Raw genomic sequence first — 21,947 nt, forward strand, 5'->3', positions numbered from 1 at the left:
GCATGGCTTCTGCCCCCCCACCGCTGCGTGCCTGGTGACACTATCACACTGGGTTAGCATTGATGATGTTACGAGTGGGACAGAAATCAGGAAAATAAATAATGGAGGGTAAAATGGAAGGGAGCCAGTGTGGAGGAAGTATGCTTAATTGTTGGCTCTTATGTCAGCCTGAATCCCCCTGAAGCTGGACATACACTGTACAATATTTTAAATTGTTGTACTCAGCTACAGCTAAAATTGTACGACGGAAATGCAGGGTTTAAAAGTTCACAGCTCACGATGTTCGTACACTGTACGGACCAACGCTATGATGCGATCTACCTGCTCATACTGTTCGTCCAGAAACCACACGTCAGGCTCATTGCCAAGAGATGGAGCTGGTTCTTCAATCTGGAAGAAGAAGAACTCCCTTGTTTGTCTGTGCATGAGGTTCCAGTAAATCAACCCATAGATGCTCGTAGCTCTGCTACAACAGCAGGATTTGCAAACACCTCTCGAGAGCCGACTGAATTTCAAACATGTTTGATTTTCTCCCGACCTTAGAATTCCTGATCAGGAGGTGGTAGTGAGAGGCTAATCGCCCATCATTACACCCTGTGTACTACACGATGCAGGACACACAATGAGGCTAAAACTTGGCCAAATTGAAAAAAATCTCGCACGACTGGAGAATCAGCACAAAATCGTAAAGCGTACGCCCCCCTTTACTACTGCTGCAGCGTGTTTATCAAATGTAACCAGAGTTGTTTTGGCTTGTTAGATCAGACATGAGATGGTGTGTTGACTTCCATACGTTGTGCTCAATGAGATCATGTAAATTAGCAGGCCGCAAGGGTCCAGAGAAGGCTTTATACTTATATATATATATATAAGTATATATATATATATATATATATATATATATATATATATATATATATATATATATATATATATATATATATATATATATATATATATATATATATATATATATATATATATATATATATATATATATATATAGATATAGATATAGATATATATAGATATATATATATATATATATATATATATATATATATATATATATATATATATATATATATATATATATATATATATATATATATATATATACTGTATATATATACACATACAAATAAACATATATATTTGCAGTGCTACTGCCCATGGATATCTGACTGTTTTTTTCTCCCCTTGATTTATATTTATATGTGTTCAATTTCAGCTTTCTGACTTAAATGGCTTCCGTCCCACAGCTGAACAATCTTTCTTCTTTCTCAACTGCTCCACACTTCCTCTAAGAGGCTCATCTGATTCATTTGTCAATCTCCAACCTGGCTTCAGTATATAAACTTTATATTCCCTCTTTTCGCTGCTGGATTCTTCTGTGAAATTCTTCTTTTTCCATTACCCTCTTTGTTGCCTTGTTACACTGCATGTTATTTTCATGTGCTCCATGACATGTTTCTGCTCCAACCTGCCCGTAATCTTTATTATTGAAAGACAGCTTTTACTACAGTTGAACTGAATAATTATAGGCCCTTCTTCTACCATAGCATGGAGCTTTCTTTACAAAATATATCAGAGCAGAAGCCTCTTCAAATCTTTATCCTCCTCTCCATTTTGGGGGAAAAAAAGTAGTTTCCTCTTAGCTTCCAGAAAAGATCCTAGACAAATTTTTTTTTATTGTGTGTGGGTGTGTGTGTGGGTGTCTAACATGTTCCACCTTGCTGTATGTTGTATACCATACAGGGACTTGTGTAAATCAAAGGCACATAGTAAACTAATCTACCTTAAGCAAAACTATCCTGCAAAAGCAGAAGCTTTGAAATGTGTTGCTTTGAAGGATACAAATGTGTGTTAAAACACTGCAAAGTTAAAAAGATAACAACAATGGGCTTGGAGAAGAACTGATGCCATTTACATGAGAAAAGGGTTAAAAAGTAAGATCCAAACATTTTGAAGTGCATATTTTATGTACCGAAGTAAATTTTGTCATAAATAGAAAATATTTAAAGAGGTTTTGTTATGGTTCTCCCAGTTTGGACCTTGAGTTTTAAGTTTTCAGTTATCTATGTCATTCTGTTTTGTTGATCTTTGGTTTATTTTTCATTGTGTGCTTTAGATTTAAGCGGTGTTGCTTTTTTTGAGCTAATCTCTTTTTTCCCTTTGTGCCTTTCTCCTTTTCCCTAGCTCCCATGTCTCCTGGTTTTTGTTTTCCTGTGTTTTGTTTCTTTTGCTTTTTCGATTTCATTAATCCTGTAAGAAGTCATCTCTGCCTCCCTCATCCCTGCATTTGGGTCCTCAACCAACCTCTACCCCTCCTTAACAAGTTTGTTTGTCCAGGAGTCAAAGCACCACAAAGATTTACCCCAAGTTTGGCTCAAAACATGTTCAGTGATATAAAAGAAGAGCTTTAATCACAGAACCAAATGGCCCTTTAAAAGCATGATAAAATGATAGGACAGGTTTGTTTGGATAGATTGAAGGTTAGGCCTCATATCTCTGAAAAAAAAATAAAAAATATGGTAACATGACGTAGCTTTTTCATTTTGGATATGAATGACCCACAAGGCTTCTGGAATAATGTCCTTTGAGAGAAATAAGATCAAAGTTCATATAAGTTTATATTTAATAGTTGAATGTATTACGACAAAAACGTCAGCAAAAATCTATATATGACACATGGCACATGGTTTTATGGATTATAATTTAGTGTGCTTCAAAGCCACCTTGTAGTGAATGAGACAAGGCAAGTTTATTTTTATGGCACATTTCAGTAGCAATGCAACTCAGTTACTCTGCACCAGCATAACGGTATAATCATTATTAAATATTAATAATCAAAGAGAATAAAAATGAATAATCAGCATGATAAGGTGGTTATAAAATGAATAATAAAATGTTTGATAATGAAATAGAAATAAAGTTGGACTCCAGAAACAAACTAATTATGTTTATATAGAATAGTCAAAGGTAACTCTCAATAAATCTCCATTTAAAAGCAATTTAATGTTTCAGCACATTGACAGTTTTCTGTGATTTTGCTCCAGATTATTGGAGCATTAGACACTAAAAACTGCTTTTCCATGTTTGTTTCTGGCTATGCAGAATAGACTTGAAATTATTTAACCATTAAATCTTAGGGCAGCTAAATTAAGACTTTTTCCAAAAGCTGAAGCATAGTCAAAACTGGAAAAATGTTATATAAGCATTAGTGTTGGACAAAATTGCTCCACATATCTATTTATTGGATTTAAAAAAAAGGTAGGGGAGGGTTGGTGTAGTTACTTTTTAAAAAAACACCTTTTCTATTTCACCTTAATTTTCTATTTGATTAAAACTTGATAATATTGTAAATTAACTTGTTTGTTATCTCCACAATACGTTTAATGTCAATCATTTTCAATGTGTGTTATATAAGAAAGCATTGTGATTTTAATTTAATTTACATAATAATGAGGTAAATATATAAGGGATTATCTGATTAAATTATATTGATAAGCATTTTTTAAAGGCAAGGCAAGTTTATTTATATGGCACATATCAGTGGGAAGACAATTCAAAGTGCAGTATATGAAAAAAGACAAAAATTAACTGTGATGTTGTGATGTAGACGCAGTCAAGTTTGTATTTGAGAACACATCGATAAACATGTTTAAACTTTTGCTCTATGCTTAAAAGCGAGCATTCATTCAGCCTTCAAGGGATCAATAATGACGCTTGGTGATATCCACACACACAATTTTTCCTGAGGTTGGTCCAGGTGTGGCTCCCAGTTAACTTCCTCTGTTCACAGCTCAACCCGGCGACAGAGACATCAGTGTCTGATAACATGGACCAGCTTAATGTTTAGCCTAGAATTTACACTCACACGCACGTGCACACACAGAGGGAAGCAGAGGGATTATAAAGGCGCAAAGATCTATGCACCAGCCAAGGATGAAGGACAGAAAAGTAGCTGTGGGAGGGAGAAGTGATCGAGGTGAGAATTATTGCTTTTAAAGGTATTTCAAATTTTGCTTTAAGGACTGGATTTTTCTGGATCAAATTGGATTTCTCAACTTTTTTTACTTGCATCGTACTCAATAATGACGTCAAGAGATGATTTCAATATTGAAGTTTTAATTTATCGATGTTTTAGGAAAGCTCATACAAAGTGGAAGTCATTGTGCTGGTAATTTAAACAGTTTGTTTGAACAAAGTGACAGCTTGTTGAAGATTAGCTATGTCTTGAATTAGTTAAGCAGGGCTATTAGCCTCTTAATCCATATTAAGTGTCCCAAGTTTTGTGTCCTGTCAGCGGAGGACAAAAGGGGAGCATTATCCATGGAATAAAGTTCAACAGAAAAGATATTAATAAAACCTTATCATGTTCCTAGATCCAATGTGTTACACACCTTACCTTTCCTTTGATAACAGCAAAGGCTTTAAGTAATATATTGCTTTAAGAGTCGTACAACATTTGTTACTACAGTTCCTCTCAGAGGTTGAGGGACTTAAAAATAATCATAATAACATTTTATTTGAATAGCACTTCTTTAAACCACTATAACAAAAGGGTTTACATAAAGAAAACAAGACAAGAGCCTAAAAATATTCAGAAAAGACACTAAATAAGACAAGAGATTTTCACATATAAAAATCCATATGATATATTATATAATTACGTTTTAACCAATGATTTAGGTGAAGATGACTGGATATGTCTTAGAGAAAGAGAACTCCACAAGCTGGGAGTTGTGACCACAAAAGTTGTACCTACTTCTGTCATAACCCAAACTCTGAGAGTGGAAAGTAAAAGCTTATTTGAAGATGCAAGATCACAAGATGAGAGTGTCAGAGTTAAGGAGCTCAGAATTTATAGATGTAGCCAAGACCATTCAGGGAATAAAAACAGTCAGTAAGAAAATCAAAATAAATTCAGACTGCTTCAGGTTAAAATAAAAGCCTTCCAGATAAAATCTTTTTTTTTTTGTGCTTGGAAGACTTGTGTTGTGTTTTATAGTTGCAGCTATAGCACTTTGCAAATGTACTTATATGTCCTATTTTAATCAACTGATTAAACACCAAATTGCATGCCAAGTTACATCTACAAAATATTAGCAGATTGTCACAAGCTTAAATTGTCTGTAAACATTTTGCTCTAGTTGACCAATCAGAGGACAGAAAAGGGTGGCACTCAGGTGGGCCCTCTAGATAGTTAAGGTAACATCAGCCAGCACAGCTGATTCTGAAGGCCCTGGGCAGATTTGATTGTCATAGCAACACACTAAGTCTGAAATCTGATAGGACAAAAAATATAGCAACCACATAAATGTAATGGAATCAGTGCAGCTAAGAGAAATGCTACAAAACTAAGAGAATAGATTGTTTGGAAAAAATGTATATGGCTGGACAGAAGACAATTTTATTGTAGTCGTTTTTTTTTTTTTTAAGATTGTCGTCCCAATTTGAGTAACATCTTGCATGTGAATTTCCATTGCATAATAATGTCCTGAACGCTAAACACTGTGTGTATTTGTTACAGTAGTCCAGAGTACCTTTGTTAACCATCATAGCGTTCCTAATGTTGACTCTGCCAAAGGTAAAGAAATAGGAAGTGGAGCAGAAGCTAGGAGCTCCAATTTGATGTATTTGGTTCAAGATTTTGCCTTTTTTCTAAGTGGATAGGATTGAAGTGAGGTCATCATTTTACCTTACAACTGTGATGAATAGCCGGCCACAAAAATGCACTAAAAATCTGGTGTGGATTTTACAATACATCAGGGCAATATAGCTGTTTAAAATATTCTACATGGGAGCAGTTGGATCTCAATCTAATCCAATTTACCTGTTTGCAAATCAAATCATGCAAAGACAGTCCCAATTCACAGGTGATCACTTCTGGGCTCCGTTTTTTGTCAGGTCTTTTATAGAGCCGGTCTATGTGGGCCAGGTCCTTTGAAGGATGCACCCACTGAATTGGGACACAACAAAAGTGTAAACACAGGGCACCTGTCAGTACAACAAGTGGCTTCCTGTTTATAAAAGGCTAAAGTGATATAAATAATTGTTAGCTTTATTCTTTATAAATCATGTGCATTGTTACTCTGTTAGCCAGATTAGACAGAGTAGAAGGCCTTCCCTCACATGGTGGAAGTCACTGTCTGTACGGAGGTCATCTAATCAGGACAGCCTTTGTGTCTTTAAAAATACACAGTACAAGGACACATCTTGGAGACAGACTGATAGAGGAGAACTATCTGTAATCCTGGGGCATAGAGGCAAGATGCATAAAGGTCAGGGCATGGATGGCGTGTCAGTTTCTGACACGGACAGCTAAGCATCCACCTGATGTAACACATAGACTCATGAGGTAGGAGCAGGAGGTGACCTTGTTTGGGGTTCAAGTTCCTAGGTGCAGCTGCCATCAGGGGGACATAACTCCCATATTTAACCATTGGTGTTTCTGCCCTGAGCTGGAAATTTATATATAAAAAAAAAAATCTAGAGTAAATTGAAACGTTTGCCCTTAGTTCTTGATTTTGGTTTTATTTATTGACACTAAAAAAGTCAATCCACACTTAAACAACAATAGTTTAAGTCACTGGCGTATCTTTCTGAAGGACTGGTGTGGACATGTCCCCACCAACTTTGGCATGGAGGGGATATGTCCCCATCAATAATTTCCGTTTTTTTTCCCCCTTTTGCTGATTTACTTTAGCCAACAGTAACTGGAGTTAGGTGCAGCTGTCTGTGTTCAGAGCATTCTGAGTCCGTTTTTTTCCTCACCCTCTCGAGACCCACCTCTTGGTGTAACATCATCTGATCTGTTGCTTTGGGACATAATATTATTTTGGAGTCACCATTCACAGCTAAATTTAGGAGACGGGTTGATTAAAAAAATTAGAGATGCCACCGAAAAATCTGTTCATTAGACATACTGAGCTTTTTCTGCTAAAAATGGCTGAGTGTATATTTATATGAGTTAAAAAAGCTGGGCTTCTCAGAGGACCATTACTCAGAGTTAAAGATTAAAATGAACCCATATCTGTTGTTTTCTTATTGAACAGAGAATCGGACTGCAGAGTTTCTAGATATCTTGAAAATTATTTTCTTTGTCATCATTATATTGGTACACGGGTTCATAAATATGTTTTTATTCAGAGCAGAGACACAATTAGGCACAGCTGCAGATTTAGAGGTGAAACAGGTTTAATGGGATATGCAACATGCAATAAAACATATCTCCAAGTTTACAAGAAAAAATACGCAATGCTATAATAAAATTCAACATATCAACACTCAGAAATAGCTGTGACAGCAAACCCTGAGACAACCAGACTCACAGGACACAGATTTAAAATAAGAAACCTACAAGAAGTAAAGCAAAAATAACAAAAATCAGTGTATAAGTGATTTTGAAATATAAGGTTCAACATATAGACTTTGGCTGTCAACAACATTTGGGACAGATTCCTAATTTTGATTTTGCAGCTTGTGAAGGAGAATAATCACTGATGCAGCTTAAAGGGAAGCCATGCATGGATGGATGGAATTGAAGTTGAGTCCAAAATAGGGATGCATGATATATTGATCTTGGCATTGGATATTGGCTGTTATTGGTCATATTTTATACATTAATGTTTTTGAGCCCTTTATAAATAATGTACTAATGGCAGGCATCTGTCTATAACTATAAATATCAGTTTATTATGGTTCTCTTGTGTTGCCAACAATAGGAAAGCATTCAATAAAAATATGTTTTAGCTCATTTTTGGATAATATAAGCCCTATTGAAAGCGTTTGGGTTGAGTAGCTGTAGGTCCATCAGCCACTATCCTTAGAGCGTCCTCACCAACTTTTATCACAAAGTTACACCCTTGGTTTAAGTAGAACGTGTTATTTACAACAACAAAAAAACTCTTGCCAACAAACCAACACCCAGACAATTGGTAGAGATTTCATTCATAATGCCTGTGCACCAGAGGAACAAATTGAATCCCTTCAGGCTATCTCAGAACCCATCAATCCTGTTTAGGTGTGCCTTCATTCTTAGATACACTTATTGCTGGGTGAAAAATATTAAACATTAAACTGCTTATGCTATTATCACCTATTGGGCACACCTTCTGACAGTTTTATGGCTTCGTTGAAGTCCTATCAGGGATTTTTTATTTACAATTTAGAATATTTTTTACATTCATTTTGAAACTGAGACAACCGTCATAAAAATTAATGAATTTGAACAAGAGTTATACATTCTTTGGCAATAGGTAGTTATGGTTTAACATAACTGGTCAATGTGTGTAAAGGTTTTGTAAATACAGGCATGGTAAAAGGAGTTTCTTTAAAACTAATCTCAAGTGTAGAAAAGCACTCAACGGACTCCTAATTATTCCTCATTATTTATCAAAGACGGAGCCGAACTGGAATGGATATTGCTTCATTTTGATTTAAGAGAGCAGGCAGTCATGTGCTGCCAAACAGACAAACCTGATGTGGTTTTTCTATCTCTATTAAAACAAAAGCTTTGTTAGTTTGCCATCTTTGGTGTATACAATGCCAGAATGGAAAAACACCAGCTGTAAATTTAGGGAAGCCACTGGTGTCCAATATAATGCATCTTCCAGACATTTGGGTGCACATAATTCCACAGTGACAATTACTTTTCTAAGGTTAAAGCTTCCAAAACAGCAGCTAATGTTATTAGGGATTGGTATTCCAGGATTCCAAGATTAGATTGTGCAACGGAAAAATAAAACTGAAACAGAGAATGTAGTCTGGGATTCTTCTGGGCTTAATTAAATAAACACATTTCAAAGATTATGACAGTCTAATTTGAAAAAGAAGTAACAATTTTGACCTCTTAGGAAGGGTAGTAAGAAGAAATTATTTTTCTCTTAATAAAATACAGATGATATGGAAGCAGGAAAATGTTTGTAAATTTTTAAACAAATTAAGTAGAGGATATCTGCAAAAAAAGATAATTTGCACATTCAGCCATGTCACCGTGGATTCAATCATTTGACTTTGGAATTCTGGAGTCCAATGTGTGGCTATCTGATAACTGAAGCTTGGCAAAGATAGGACAGTGATTCATAAAGCAGATGCAAATTACAGCAGAATTGCTGAAAATGACAAAAGAAATGTGTTTAAGCAATCCAGTAAAGGTATGAGGTAGTGGTATATGTCTATGTAAATCCCTAGACTTTGGAGAGGGAGAACCTTTATTAGTACCTGCAATAAACGGGTACTAATAATGCCCAACCCTATTTTACAATCCTAACATAGCAAAAGCAAACATATCTACAGTTTTCTTACCTTATGCAACTAAACATGACAGAAATTGTTCAGTAAAACTGATGGTATAACTTTGTAACTTTCAAGAAATAAGGATTTATTTTGCCTTCGTAAGACCTCTACCATTTTGATATTTGTTATTCCTCATCTAACTTATTCCATAACTAACACCTAAACTTTTTAAAATCTTTTCTAGCTTTATTTATTTTATTATTCCTGTTCCTCTAAGGTTATTCTGATTCAGCATGCTATGCTGTTCCTCTGACACCACATCATGTGCTTATATGTGTTGCAGGGATAGTTGGAGATGAGTCCTCAGCAGAGCCTGATGACAACACCTCCTTTTACCCGCTCTCAGCCGTATTTCGTCTGTATGTGTACGCTCTGCACGGCTGCCTCTGTGAGGTGGCCTTCACAGCTGTGTATGATTGGTGCAGCACCCGGGACAGGAGGCTGACGGGACACAGCAGCCTGTGGGCACTGCCCATGTACGCCACTGCAATCTTTTTCATGGAAGGCCTGAGGACCCGGCTCCTGGCCCAGCACTTCTCACTTCCTGTGCGACTGACAGCTTATACTTTATTCATTTACACATGGGAATTCAGCTGGGGGGTGGGGCTGAGTCTTCTAGGGGCCTGTCCCTGGGATTACTCAACCCATCGGTACAATCTGGGTGGACTGGTGACTCTGGAGTATGGACTGGCCTGGGCTGTTGCAGCATTTATAGCAGAGCAGCATGTAATCAGGAATACACTGAGGATAAGACTGAAAAACAACTGATTGCATGATTATCTTCCAAAATCACATTACATTGGATGTAATTTTTGCACTATTCTACGTTAACTGTATTCTAAATTCTAAATGGTGCAATAATAAAAATATGTATTTTCCTGCTCCTTCATGATGCATTTTGTCTTAATGGTGCAAAATATGTAATGTGTGGGAGGTTTATTTAGTGGTTGGGTGGGGGTTTTTTTATCAGGTCCTCTTGAGCAAAAATGCAACCTTTTCATTTTTTTTAATCAGAATTAGAACCAGAATCAAGTTGATTGCCAAGTAGGTTTATAGATGTATATCATTATATATATATATATATATATATATATATATATATATATATATATATATATATATATATATATATATATATATATATATATATATATATATATATATATATATATATATATATATATATATATATATATATATATATATATCATTAGCTGAAAAAAGCAGGAAGTTTTGACATAATGTTGAGGATATAAAAACCTGACTGCTGCTGTTATCTTTCAGCAGGTTTTAATTCCTGGAACATGTCAAAACTTGAAGGTACATTTTTTTTCTGCAGGGCTTTGTCTCCATGATTTTTTATCATGGAGATAACTTAAAAAAAAAAAAAAACCTTCTATAATAATACAAAAGGAAAGAAATAGCGAATTCATGTCACATCACTTTTATTTCTGTATTCTTAGCACTCAGCTATAGTGTCAAAATTAGATACTTGTTTTGTTAATAATGTTTAAGTTGACCAAAGAAATAAACTAAGCTCAATTTGCATTATTTGATGCAAGTAATCATTCATAGTGATCAATCACACACAACTTATTGAACAATTCAGCATTTTTCTCATAGAATGTATAACTAATGGGATTGTTTATGTGGAATTGACACAATTTTTAAGTGACTGAATAGATTTAAGTTTATGAAGTAAAATAGCACAAGGAAAATATATTAAAATGTAAATATGGTATCAAGGAAAGTAACTTAAAAGTCCCTCTGCTCAGCACAAATTCCTATTACCAATGTATTAGCTCCAAGCAAAAGCTCTCTAGAGATTGTGGAGTAAAACATTTATGTCCTTTTCTTCCTCCATTTTACCAATGATGCATGTTAATCGCTCAGGTTGTCCCATTTTTGTGTGTTTATACAAAATGTGGGCATGAGGGGTTATTTTATTTCTTATGGCTGTTTAGGAAAGGTCCCAGGCTCCTTTAGACTCAAGGATTTTTCAACATCTATCTGCTTGATAAAACTGTCTGTAATTTGTTTCGATTAAAACCTTCACAGCTCTTTGTGTAAATTTAAGATAGTTAGAAAACTTTGTTGTCCATGTCAGAACAGGACCGAGCACCTGAGCTGGAAGGGCTGTCATTATCGCCTTGTTCTCATCTTTTCAGGGACTAAATAAAGGAGCCAAATGCATATTTTTACCGACAACACACTTAGAACCTAATCACTGCAAAACATACTGATGGCGCTGCTTACACACTTTTTTTTTAAACATCTTAATCTCACAACCAGCACTGGAGTTGTAATCCAGAATTTATGACTGAAGAAAAAAGACGAGCTGTGCAGAAGCCAAGGAGAAATTGCTGAACCCATCAGAAATAGGCTTCAAAGAAAACAATAAGTAACAGCCATTGATATGTTTGGATTTCCTTGTATGTGTGGATTAGTTGAGATGCTACTGACCTCTGGTGAGAGTTTTAGGTTAGTAGCATAATGTTAGAAAATGTACTGTTGACTTAATACCTATCTTCCTTATGCTATGTATTTAACTTTAATTTTCAGGTATTTAGTTCAAAATCAGGTTCTCTTGCGCTCTGGATTTTGCACAACAAACAGGGCAACGGTCCCCTCATTCCTCTGCCACTGGAATCTGCAAAGACAAAGAAACTTTAGATGCAAATAAAAAAAACTAAAACACACATTACTATCAATTACTATCAGAATCCTTCTAAAGATAGTTATTGGTAAAGAACTTTGAAGTTTCATATTTATGGTCAAAACCTTATTTTAAATGGAGAAAAAAAAAGGTATTACAGCCATAACTTATTTATTTAATCTGCTAGGAGATGGTAATCGGAATCCCTAAATGAATGATTTAACATTTAGTCAGAATTTTTTGCACTTTGCTAGCCTGGAATATGCAAGTGTGATATTACAATAACAAAAATCTCTGAGCACCCACTTATCGACATGGGAAACTTTCTACTTATAGTTTACAAGTAAAGTGGGAAACATTGTTTACCCTTAGGCTGAACATTGTTGTTCTTTTTTACTTGACACACCTCTTTTTTAAAAGGTTGGCAGCAGATTGAAGCTACTAATACAAAGCAAATTATTCAAGACTTGAAAAGGTCTGAGTCTGCATGCTGAATGTCTGTTAAATTAAATCTGTTTCCCTCTTTGGTTTCCCTCATTAGGCTTTGGTAATGTTTCAAGGATAATTATGAATAATTATCAATAAATTATGAATAAAAGAATATATATTTTTCATACATGAAACTAAATTAAAAACTTTAAAAATGAGAGCATAATGCTGTTTGGAAAACACCAAACATCAACTGTGAAGCTTGGTAGTGGAGGGGTGATGTTTGAAACCTTGCTCGTCTGAAATATTTAAAGAGCGATTATTCTTTTCCAGAGGCTAAAATATAGTAAAAGCATTAATGAAACAGCCCTGCTTTTTATATTAGATGCAGAAATTCAGTTTGTCTACGCTGAGGGCAAATCTTAAGTTCAGTTACTTCTGCAGTACAACAGGATTCAGTGCATGAGTCTGTTTGATACAATTTCCTGAAGTCAGAAAGAGATTTGTTCTATATGTAAAATAACAAATTTAAATTTTGAAATTAAAAAGCGCCAATGACCAGATTTGTTTTTATTTTTTTGTTTGTTTGCTTGTTTTTATTGTCACGTCCTCTGCTGTCATAGCTTGTTGAAATGGACTCACTGGCTTTGCTCAGGGATGAGCAAACTGTCTCCTGAAGTCAGATTAAATGGCTGATCCGCAATGGTCACTCTTGAAGATCCCTCCTGAGAAAGAAGAATAAAGATATGGAGATGGGATTAACTGTAAGGAGCCTGTGTTGGTTTAATAGACATGATTAGACATAAGGCTTTAAGTACCAGCTGCCAAATCCAAACATCAGTTTGCTGGATGGAGGTCTCAGTCAGGCCAGGTCCAAACACCATTGCCTGTCAAAGTATTGAAAAAAAAGGGTCACTTCTTTTATTCAATATCATAGAAAGGCACCGCAGACATTTTAAATCTAGAACGTAATCTACATTTTGGGTCAGTTATGTTGTTTAATTTCACCTTTTAATGATTACATGAGAGACAATTATTTGGAAGTAGCTTTAAAGGGAAAAGCTTCCCAGTTTTCCAGTATCACCCGCCTTGGCTTTCCCCACATTCCAAACACCTTTGTTTAATAACCAGGAAATAAAACTCTGGCATCTGTCTGTGGGAGGAAATTCTCCCACTTCATGCCCCTGATGTTAGTTGAGATAGATTCCTCCTCCAATAAACATATTTGTGCCAGTGCAACAAATATAATTTATATAAAAACAAGATACATTAAAATTAAATGAATTACATTTCTTTGGGTTTGTGTTGGTGAATAATCTGACATGAAGGAACATGCAGCTTCTAAGCCCGTCTCATTCTCCCAGAGGAAATACTAATCTTGTCATTTATCTGTAATTACACACTCTGTGTTCTTAACTTCAGAAGAAAGTCTAATGTTACAATGGAAGCTTGCTTTTGTAAGATAATACGACATGCAGTCTCTATAGATGTGCTGCTAGATTGATAGAACAGATTTAGTATTAGAGATAAACAGATTATGCTTAGGCACATTCTATAATGCGTTGTCTAAATTCTGATTAATGGTTTTCTTTGCCACCTTACAAATGACTTGTTTCACAGAGAAGAGAAGATTCAAAGTAATTCAGGCTTTGAGTCCTCAATTCTTGCTATTATGTAAAAGTATTTATAGGAACCAGTAAATTTCTTTTAAAGAGTGTGACACCTCCTACCTCCGTCTCAAACTGAGCTCCAAAGATATTGATAGGTCCGCCGTTAGCCAGGGATGGCCTTTGTTTTTCCAGCCAGTCTTTGAAAGAAAATGGTGTCATCACGTTCATGGTATTCAGCTGGAATGGAGGCTCTCTGAAGACCTCATCTGCTCAACCAAAAACAAACACTTAAACAGTTATTGTTTATAAAAGGAAATATTTTAGATCCCACATTAAACACGTGAAAGCAGAAAACTCACTCGGATCAGGTCTTCCTGTCTTAGCCTGCTTAGATGCCATGAATCTATGAATAACAGGTCAACACACATTAAACTTTAATAAAACTCAAAAGCTTCATGCAATGGAAAACCAAAAATGAAATGTCTCACTCTTTGATTATTGGAACTAATTGTGTTCCAAGATTCTCACAGTAGAACCATCTCTCAAAGAGGATGTCTGTGGTGTTGTCCACATAGTACCTAGAGAAAGCAACAGATACTGATAGTAATGTTGTTTCTAAGTGCTTTAAAACGTACAACATTGTGTACAACACAATTTCCTATTGAGGAGAAAAACAAAAATAAATAAAAACATGAAGGTTTGGTCATTAGGTCAAGTCCAAGTCAACTCTCAATTTATTCATCCTAATACAGAGTAAAGTCACAAGTCTCTTACGACAATTAAATATGTAATTTTTCAAACCATGCCTCACTGTGGTTCAGGATTCCAGCCTGTACTGTTTATCTTTCGGACTAGATAACAAAATGTATCTCTAAATTTCCATCTTCCTCGCCCCTCTCAAGAAAACCATGACTTGCAGTTAATTGTTAATCACCTCTATGTATTCACAGTTATTTAATCCAATTTATTAACCCTTGTACAGTAAATAATGCCTTATCATATCATAAGCTATTTCTGTACCAACAAGGTCACTCTGTCAGAGTTTGTGCATTTCCACTCAGGTGAAGACAGGAGCCCATCATTCGATGCAGACCACAGTCCCAGAGATGCCTATACCATCTGCAAAACTTAAAGATCTGTTTAGTTTTTGTTTTTTTTAACAGATGCACACAGCGTTTAAGAAATTTGAGCAAGACCAGCTTTCTAAAACATCCAATGGACTTACTATTAGCCTCCCTCATCTATTCCAAAACCAGCTTTGTGTGTCTTAGGGTCATTGTCTTGTTGGAAAACCTAACTTTATCCAACGTAAGACTATCTAACTGTTAATTTGAGCTGTAGATGGAAAATGTTTGAGGCAGTCCTTATTGTTCATCCACTGGAAGCCAAACATGCACACAAAATGATCGAGCCACCACTTTGCATTACAGTAAGAAATATTCTTTTTCTTGATAGCCTCATTATGAATCTTTCTCGCTTTTTATTTGTCTCTGCTTAAATGTATTGTGGAGGATTTTCTAAAATTTCTGAAGAGACCAACCCTCTCCACAGAAAAATGCACATGCACAACCCTGTGCCCGCTCCCAAGAGGGAACGCCTATTAAGCACATGCAAAAGCATGCACAAGCCCATTTCTCCTCGTGCACGCTCTGTTTAAAAGTTGCTGTTTGCATCACTCATACAAGCTTACTTTCCAAAAGAAGATTTGCAATTTTTCCACACTGTTAGACTCAGCACCAGTAAGTGAAAATTAGGACGAGCACAAACGACAGCCTCGCGTTAACATATCATCATGATGATTGAAAATAAGGAAGACCACTTCTTTTGATGATCCACCCAGAAAAAGAACACCCTCCACTATACCTTTAATTTACGGAAGCATCATATTTTCAGATAGGGATGCTACACGTTTCAATCAAATCTGAAGTGTCCAGATTAGAGAGAGGTCTTATGTTCTGTTTAAATGAACTAAGCACAGAAATGGAACTTGATGGTTTCTGTTGCGACAAAATGTTAAAATACCTTTCCTTTCCTTTGAGACAGGCTTTTTCCTGATCTTCAGAAATGGTGACACATCTAAATATTTTGAACTTTGTTTATAAATTGCTCCACCAGTCTTTAACAACTTGTGTAACTCTATCTTTTAGAGAGCCTCACTATTTTTCTTGGAACCTGTCATTGTTCTAGTTGGGAAAAAAATACTTTCCATGTCGAGCTGTAGTTAATAATGTTCCCCCACCAGAAATTATACATTGTAGAATATTCAGAAATCGGAATATTGTGAAATATATGCATATATTTGATTCTGTATAAATAATACCTCTGTATTGTAAAGAATAAAAATGTAAGAGGAAAGGAGAAGGAGTAAAGGCAAAACCTTAGGCAGTCAGTTTCAGTCAGCAGACGTCGTCTTTCCACCACCAGTCCAACTGTGTTGGCTTGTCTCTGGGGAGAGTGAGGGATTCGAGCTGGAAGTAGAAACATCTACAAGATAAAAAAAAAATAGAAATAAAGAAATAAAAAAAACTTGACGTTGGCTTCAAAAAATACCCTGAAGCGGCAAAAATCATCATGTATGTGAGTTCCCTCTATAAAGAGTAAAGGCTTAGCAAAATCAGATGTGTGTCAGGGCTTACTTCGCCTTCTTTGATGTGTACATCCTTGAGTTTGCCGTTTTCTATAACCTTCAGACACATGTCACCCTTTAGCTGGAAAAATAACTATTTCAAACAGAAAAAGAAAGGAACTCGGTCAAATGCCATGATATAGAAGCTGTGATTGCACATGCCGGGGACTGTGTAGAGAATATGAACACATCGCAGTTGAACTTTCACAAGCAAGACCTCCATTCCTCCTAGGTCTTTTAAATCATCCTGAAAAACATTTAACTTTGCAACCTAATAAAATAACATAACTCTTGGGCAGAATTTCCCAATTTCTCCCATAAAGCTGTCACAAACTGCAGACCACTTTCAAAGAAAAATGCCCCATATTGGTACATGAAGGCCTCTTGTCACAGATTCCTTTCTTCTTGCAGCTGTTAAATTATCTAACAATTACTGCTTCCAACAAGCTAAATAAACAAACTACATCCTTGCTGCTATTTGAACACTTTTCTACTCTTCATAAGATTGCATAAGATACTTTATATACTGTAGAAGTCACTTTAAATCTCTATTTTTTTCCACCATCCATTGTATATATCCGGCTGCACTGTTTATACTTCATGCATCTTTTCCTCCTTTGTGCACCTTCTGTGTTTTTAAGAGCCAATGTCACAAGTTAATTTCTCCTTTGTGAGATCAATATGGTTATGTCTAATCTAATCTAATTCATTTAGATTAAAAATTATTTTTCATGAAAGACTTTGTTGAAAAATTGCAGCAACGGAAAATGTAATACTCTGAATTTGTTAGCACAATTATATGTTAGCATTGTGTACATAAATCACTCTATTCAGTTGCACATTTAATTTAATCCTACATTTCCTATTTATTAAGCTGTTATTAATAACTCTATGTTTGTTTTTCTTTAGTTTTAAATTTTTATTTGCTGCTGTTGATGGACAGCTTAATGCTTTAGGGTGTATACTTAAAATTAAAATGATAAGTTTCTATTTATGTTAATTTATTTATATAAAATGTGGCCTTTGTTTTTATACCCATTAACGTGCATTTGTTGATCTAGATTTTCTTTATTCAGTTACATTGTTAAATCTCAGTCACAGCTGGGACCCCTACATTGGTCCTGACCTCAGCTGACATAACCCAATAGTATTTGGAAGCTAAACAATTCTGTGTTTTGTGGTAAAAACAATCTTTTTTAAAAGGAATCGATGAGTTACCACATTTTTCTCAGCCATATGTGTGAGGAAAGCCTAAAAGAATTGTCTAAAGCTGACCCCTGGGCGATATATCTGCTTTCCCTACACAATTCTGGCTCCTTTCTTCTTTAGTATTTGGATTTCAAACCTTTCTTCTGCTTCTTCTTTTTCTCCTTTTTCTGTCTTGTGCCTGGAAAACTCCTTTCTTAAGGAGTGTGGCAGCTAGAATGCAGATCTGACCAGATGAGCAAAAGCTTGTCCCTTTAAACTTGTTCAAAAACAGGAATCCGTCTTCTTGGTAAAGGGGGCAATATATTTCCTTTTAGGGACTTTGAAGGTCTAGACTCATCGTCCAGCCATGAAGGCCATATTTGGTCTGCCGGTTATCCTACAACCTGTCCATTTAGGACGTAAAACACACACTGACTAATTCTTGCCTTCAAATATGAACGGTCTAATGATTTAACAGTTAATAATTTGAAAATGATCATCATTCATTCATTCATTCTTTTATTATGTGTTGATAGAACCAGCTTCTCTATAAACCTTAGTTTGGCCCCATCTTCATATGGCTGCATTTCATATCTAATCTGTATTTCTGGTTTTTCACAAAGCCTTTTATCAATTGTTCATTCCCAATACAGAAACATCACGGGTCGCTCATCTTGTTACATTTTACACATTGGTATAACAGAATCATTTTAATTACAATGCAAAATTAAAATCATTGTACAATAGTTTAACTCAGTTGAAAGAGAAGGCCTCCTTTTAATAATCCTCCTTTTCTCCATCTCGCCCTGATGAATCTGGCACAAAATTTATGAAGTTGCTTCTGCTGGTGCATTTTTGTTCCGCCTTTCTCCTTTTTTACTACACTGCTCCTTGTATTCAGATACAACAGAGACAAATTCCATTAGAAAATAATTTAAACCTTTTCTTTGTTATTTTAATTAACCCCCGAACCGTATGCCAGAATGGATCTGAACACCTCGTCTAATGACAACATATTTGCTAACATTAGTATATTTGTTTTTAATGTATTTGTCCTATAGCTTAATTAGGTCATTGCTATACCTTTGTGTGATTAAAAAATAAATGCATTTTATGATGCATTGTATGATTGCATATGATAATTATGATGTTAAGTATTTTAATGATCATAGAATCATTATTGTCTGATTGTGTGTTTTTCATTCTTTATGAAAGTGTGATTGTTTTTGACTCGTGGTAAATTAATCTTGAATTGAAAAGTTAATGAGTTTTCAGTTTCTAAATCTCTGATTTAAATCTTTCAATGAAAGCATCCATTATCCAGGCAATTGTTTTTGTTACTGCAATTGTTGATATATTTAATATTACACCAGTGTTGCAAATCACACAAATGTTAATTACAACATCTGTGACAAGAGGCCTGCTCTGTGCTGTTTCAAGTATCAAGGATCAGTATTGAGTAAGAACCTTTTGCACATGGTTATCAGATGATAGATTAAAAGCTTTAATAAGCCTAATTGTGCAGGTCTAGACAGCAAAGGATGCCACCATCAGGAAGAATCCAGCAAAAATTATTAGAGGCACTGAGCCAAAATACACTCTGTCAGCATTACAGCTGTGGGGTGGAATTTGCCCAGCTTAATGAAGATAAGGTAAAGATGAGGTAAACAGAGTGAGGGGGGAGGAAAAGCTTGTCAATTTGAGTGAAGACAGCTAAGGCTGGATTTATGTACTTGTATTTCTTACCTCCTCTCCTTCCTCTAAATGATAATCCTTCCTTGTATTAGGGCCACCGACAAACATGATGAGCAACTGGGAAAAGTGCCTGAGAAAAGCACAAATCAAAATTAGCCAGGTTGCTGCATGTCTGTGCACAATATATGACATGGTGTCAACCTCCCAATTTAAAGGTGAAACAGATTTTATGTTAAAGAAAATGCATGTTACTCACATGAGCTTGTTGCAAACCGGAGGCAGGAAAGCATTTTGGTTTTCAGTGATCCAGTTCTCCACATTGACCTGAAGAGGTAGGCTGCTCATTTTTTACTAAATGAAGAAGCTTGGATTTGTAGCAGAAAACTTTAACTGCCTTTCTCTATAGAGGTTTAAATGTGAAAAATCAACAGTGCAAAATGCAGAAGTGGAAGAAATGGGTTAGCCAATGAGGGAGGAGCTATCCTTTCCCTTGTACAAAGGTGAAAGTTCGCCCTCACTTTCACAATAAGTAACAGTAGGCTGTTTTGCAGTAATTCAGGAGGCTTGTAGATATACTTACCAACTAAAATGCATTTGGAATGTAAAATTGTGCTATTTAAATCTAAAGGGTTTCTTATATATAAATGTCTGTATGCTTTAAACATGTTTTCTTTCATGCTTTTTTGGTTTAAAACTATAAAAAGCAAACTTAGTTAATCAAAAACAGTACAAATGAGATTCAGTGAGATTGGAAACTAATGTATTACAAAATCTCAACTCGCCACAGGAATGCAAATTGAGCTTTTCACTTCCTCAAATTATTAAAACCTATTCTGAGCATTTATTTCGATAGAATGTCATGGGAGGACAAATTTGAAGAGAATGTCTAAATACAGACCACATGTTGGATTCAAGACATTTACTGCCATGGCGGACTAGAATAAGTTAGTAAAGGTCTTGAAAAACTACCCTCAGATCAGTTGCAGCTGGTGGAGTTTTCTCCAAGGGGGACTATAAATTCCAAATAGACATATACCAAAAACCAATCAAAAGTATACCAAGTTATCACATACCAGTATATTTATATGAATGCCAACAACACAAAAACATTATGAAAACACTTTTTACAAAACACTCAGATTCAAACCTTCACATCTGCCCTGCTGAAAGCCATGGTTTTTGTATTTTTGCTTTTTTAAAGAGGATTGCTTAACATATATTCTGTGAGATGTTCATAGTTCTGTGAGAGTGTTCAAATGGGCTATTAGGGCATTTCAATACTTGTCTCCCTTTCACGATTTTATTCAAATCATTTGTCATTACTTTATTCTCTACAGTTTTGCACCATTTCCTGGTTGTGGGTATATGGCTTATTTCACATACTTTTCCATCTTTGTTTAACACATGATCTTTTTGTGTATATATATATATATATATATATATATATATAAGATAGATAGATAGATAGATAGATAGATAGATAGATAGATAGATAGATAGATAGATAGATAGATAGATAGATAGATAGATAGATAGATAGATAGATAGATAGATAGATAGATAGATAGATAGATAGATAGATAGATAGATAGATAGATAGATAGATAGATAGATAGATAGATAGATAGATAGATAGATAGATAGATAGATAGATAGATAGATAGATAGATAGATAGATAGATAGATAGATAGATAGATAGATAGATAGATAGATAGATAGATAGATAGATAGATAGATAGATAGATAGATAGATAGATAGATAGATAGATAGATAGATAGATAGATAGATAGATAGATAGATAGATAGATAGCGAAATATTTTACATTTTAATTTAAAGTTTTAAATATATAAAAAGAAAAAAATGTTTTGGCTATTGGCCAGCCAGAACAGTGAAACGTTAGCTTTGAAATCAGAGCAAATAATTTCTCAACTGTCTCCACTAGAGGGTGCTGTTTTATATGGTTTAAATTACTTCAGAGGGTTTTGTGAAAAACTTTTTAGATGTTCACGGATGGATGGATGGATGGATGGATGGATGGATGGATGGATGGATGGATGGATGGATGGATGGATGGATGGATGGATGGATGGATGGATGGATGGATGGATGGATGGATGGATGGATGGATGGATGGATGGATGGAAGCTGTAGAAATGAGCTCAGTACTGATTTCTTTCTTTGTTCTTAATATGGAATTTGATTTCAATACAAAAACAATTGCTTTTCTTCAGCTCTTTGAAAATCATTAAAACACAGAATGCTGAAGGCATGTCCTGTTTGTCAACATCCTCCTTTAAAATGTATATAAAGACTCTTTATCTTCAACTAAATAATGTATGCAGGTTTTCATGTGGCGTTTGTTGCACTTATATTTCTGTCATATTAATTTGTAGTTTTTAAGAATTGTGTTTACCTCCTGCCAATACTAGGCTACACA

The 21,947-nt window shown here is 35.2% G+C and overlaps 2 protein-coding genes across 2 annotated transcripts; one reads left to right on the forward strand and one right to left on the reverse strand.

Annotated features, from left to right (window-relative positions):
- Positions 1-3,948: 3,948 nt before the first annotated feature.
- On the forward strand, positions 3,949-10,192 carry LOC119792750 (transmembrane protein 229b-like). The gene is made up of 2 exons (XM_038299512.1): positions 3,949-3,991; positions 9,521-10,192. Exons 1-2 carry the CDS (start codon positions 3,949-3,951, stop codon positions 10,069-10,071), a joined length of 594 nt encoding a protein of 197 aa, XP_038155440.1. The 3' UTR covers positions 10,072-10,192.
- Positions 10,193-10,731: 539 nt separating this feature from the next.
- haao (3-hydroxyanthranilate 3,4-dioxygenase) lies at positions 10,732-19,978 on the reverse strand. Its single transcript, XM_038299482.1, has 10 exons — positions 19,764-19,978; positions 19,559-19,637; positions 16,635-16,718; positions 16,376-16,482; positions 14,487-14,576; positions 14,358-14,401; positions 14,119-14,264; positions 13,207-13,275; positions 13,031-13,113; positions 10,732-11,953 (listed from the first exon to the last, which is right to left on the reverse strand). Exons 1-10 carry the CDS (start codon positions 19,850-19,852, stop codon positions 11,881-11,883), a joined length of 864 nt encoding a protein of 287 aa, XP_038155410.1. The 5' UTR covers positions 19,853-19,978; the 3' UTR covers positions 10,732-11,880.
- Positions 19,979-21,947: the final 1,969 nt, after the last annotated feature.

Source organism: Cyprinodon tularosa, unplaced genomic scaffold (genome assembly GCF_016077235.1).
Source record: "Cyprinodon tularosa strain WSP-4 unplaced genomic scaffold, ASM1607723v1 ctg43, whole genome shotgun sequence".
Classification (NCBI taxonomy): domain Eukaryota; kingdom Metazoa; phylum Chordata; class Actinopteri; order Cyprinodontiformes; family Cyprinodontidae; genus Cyprinodon; species Cyprinodon tularosa.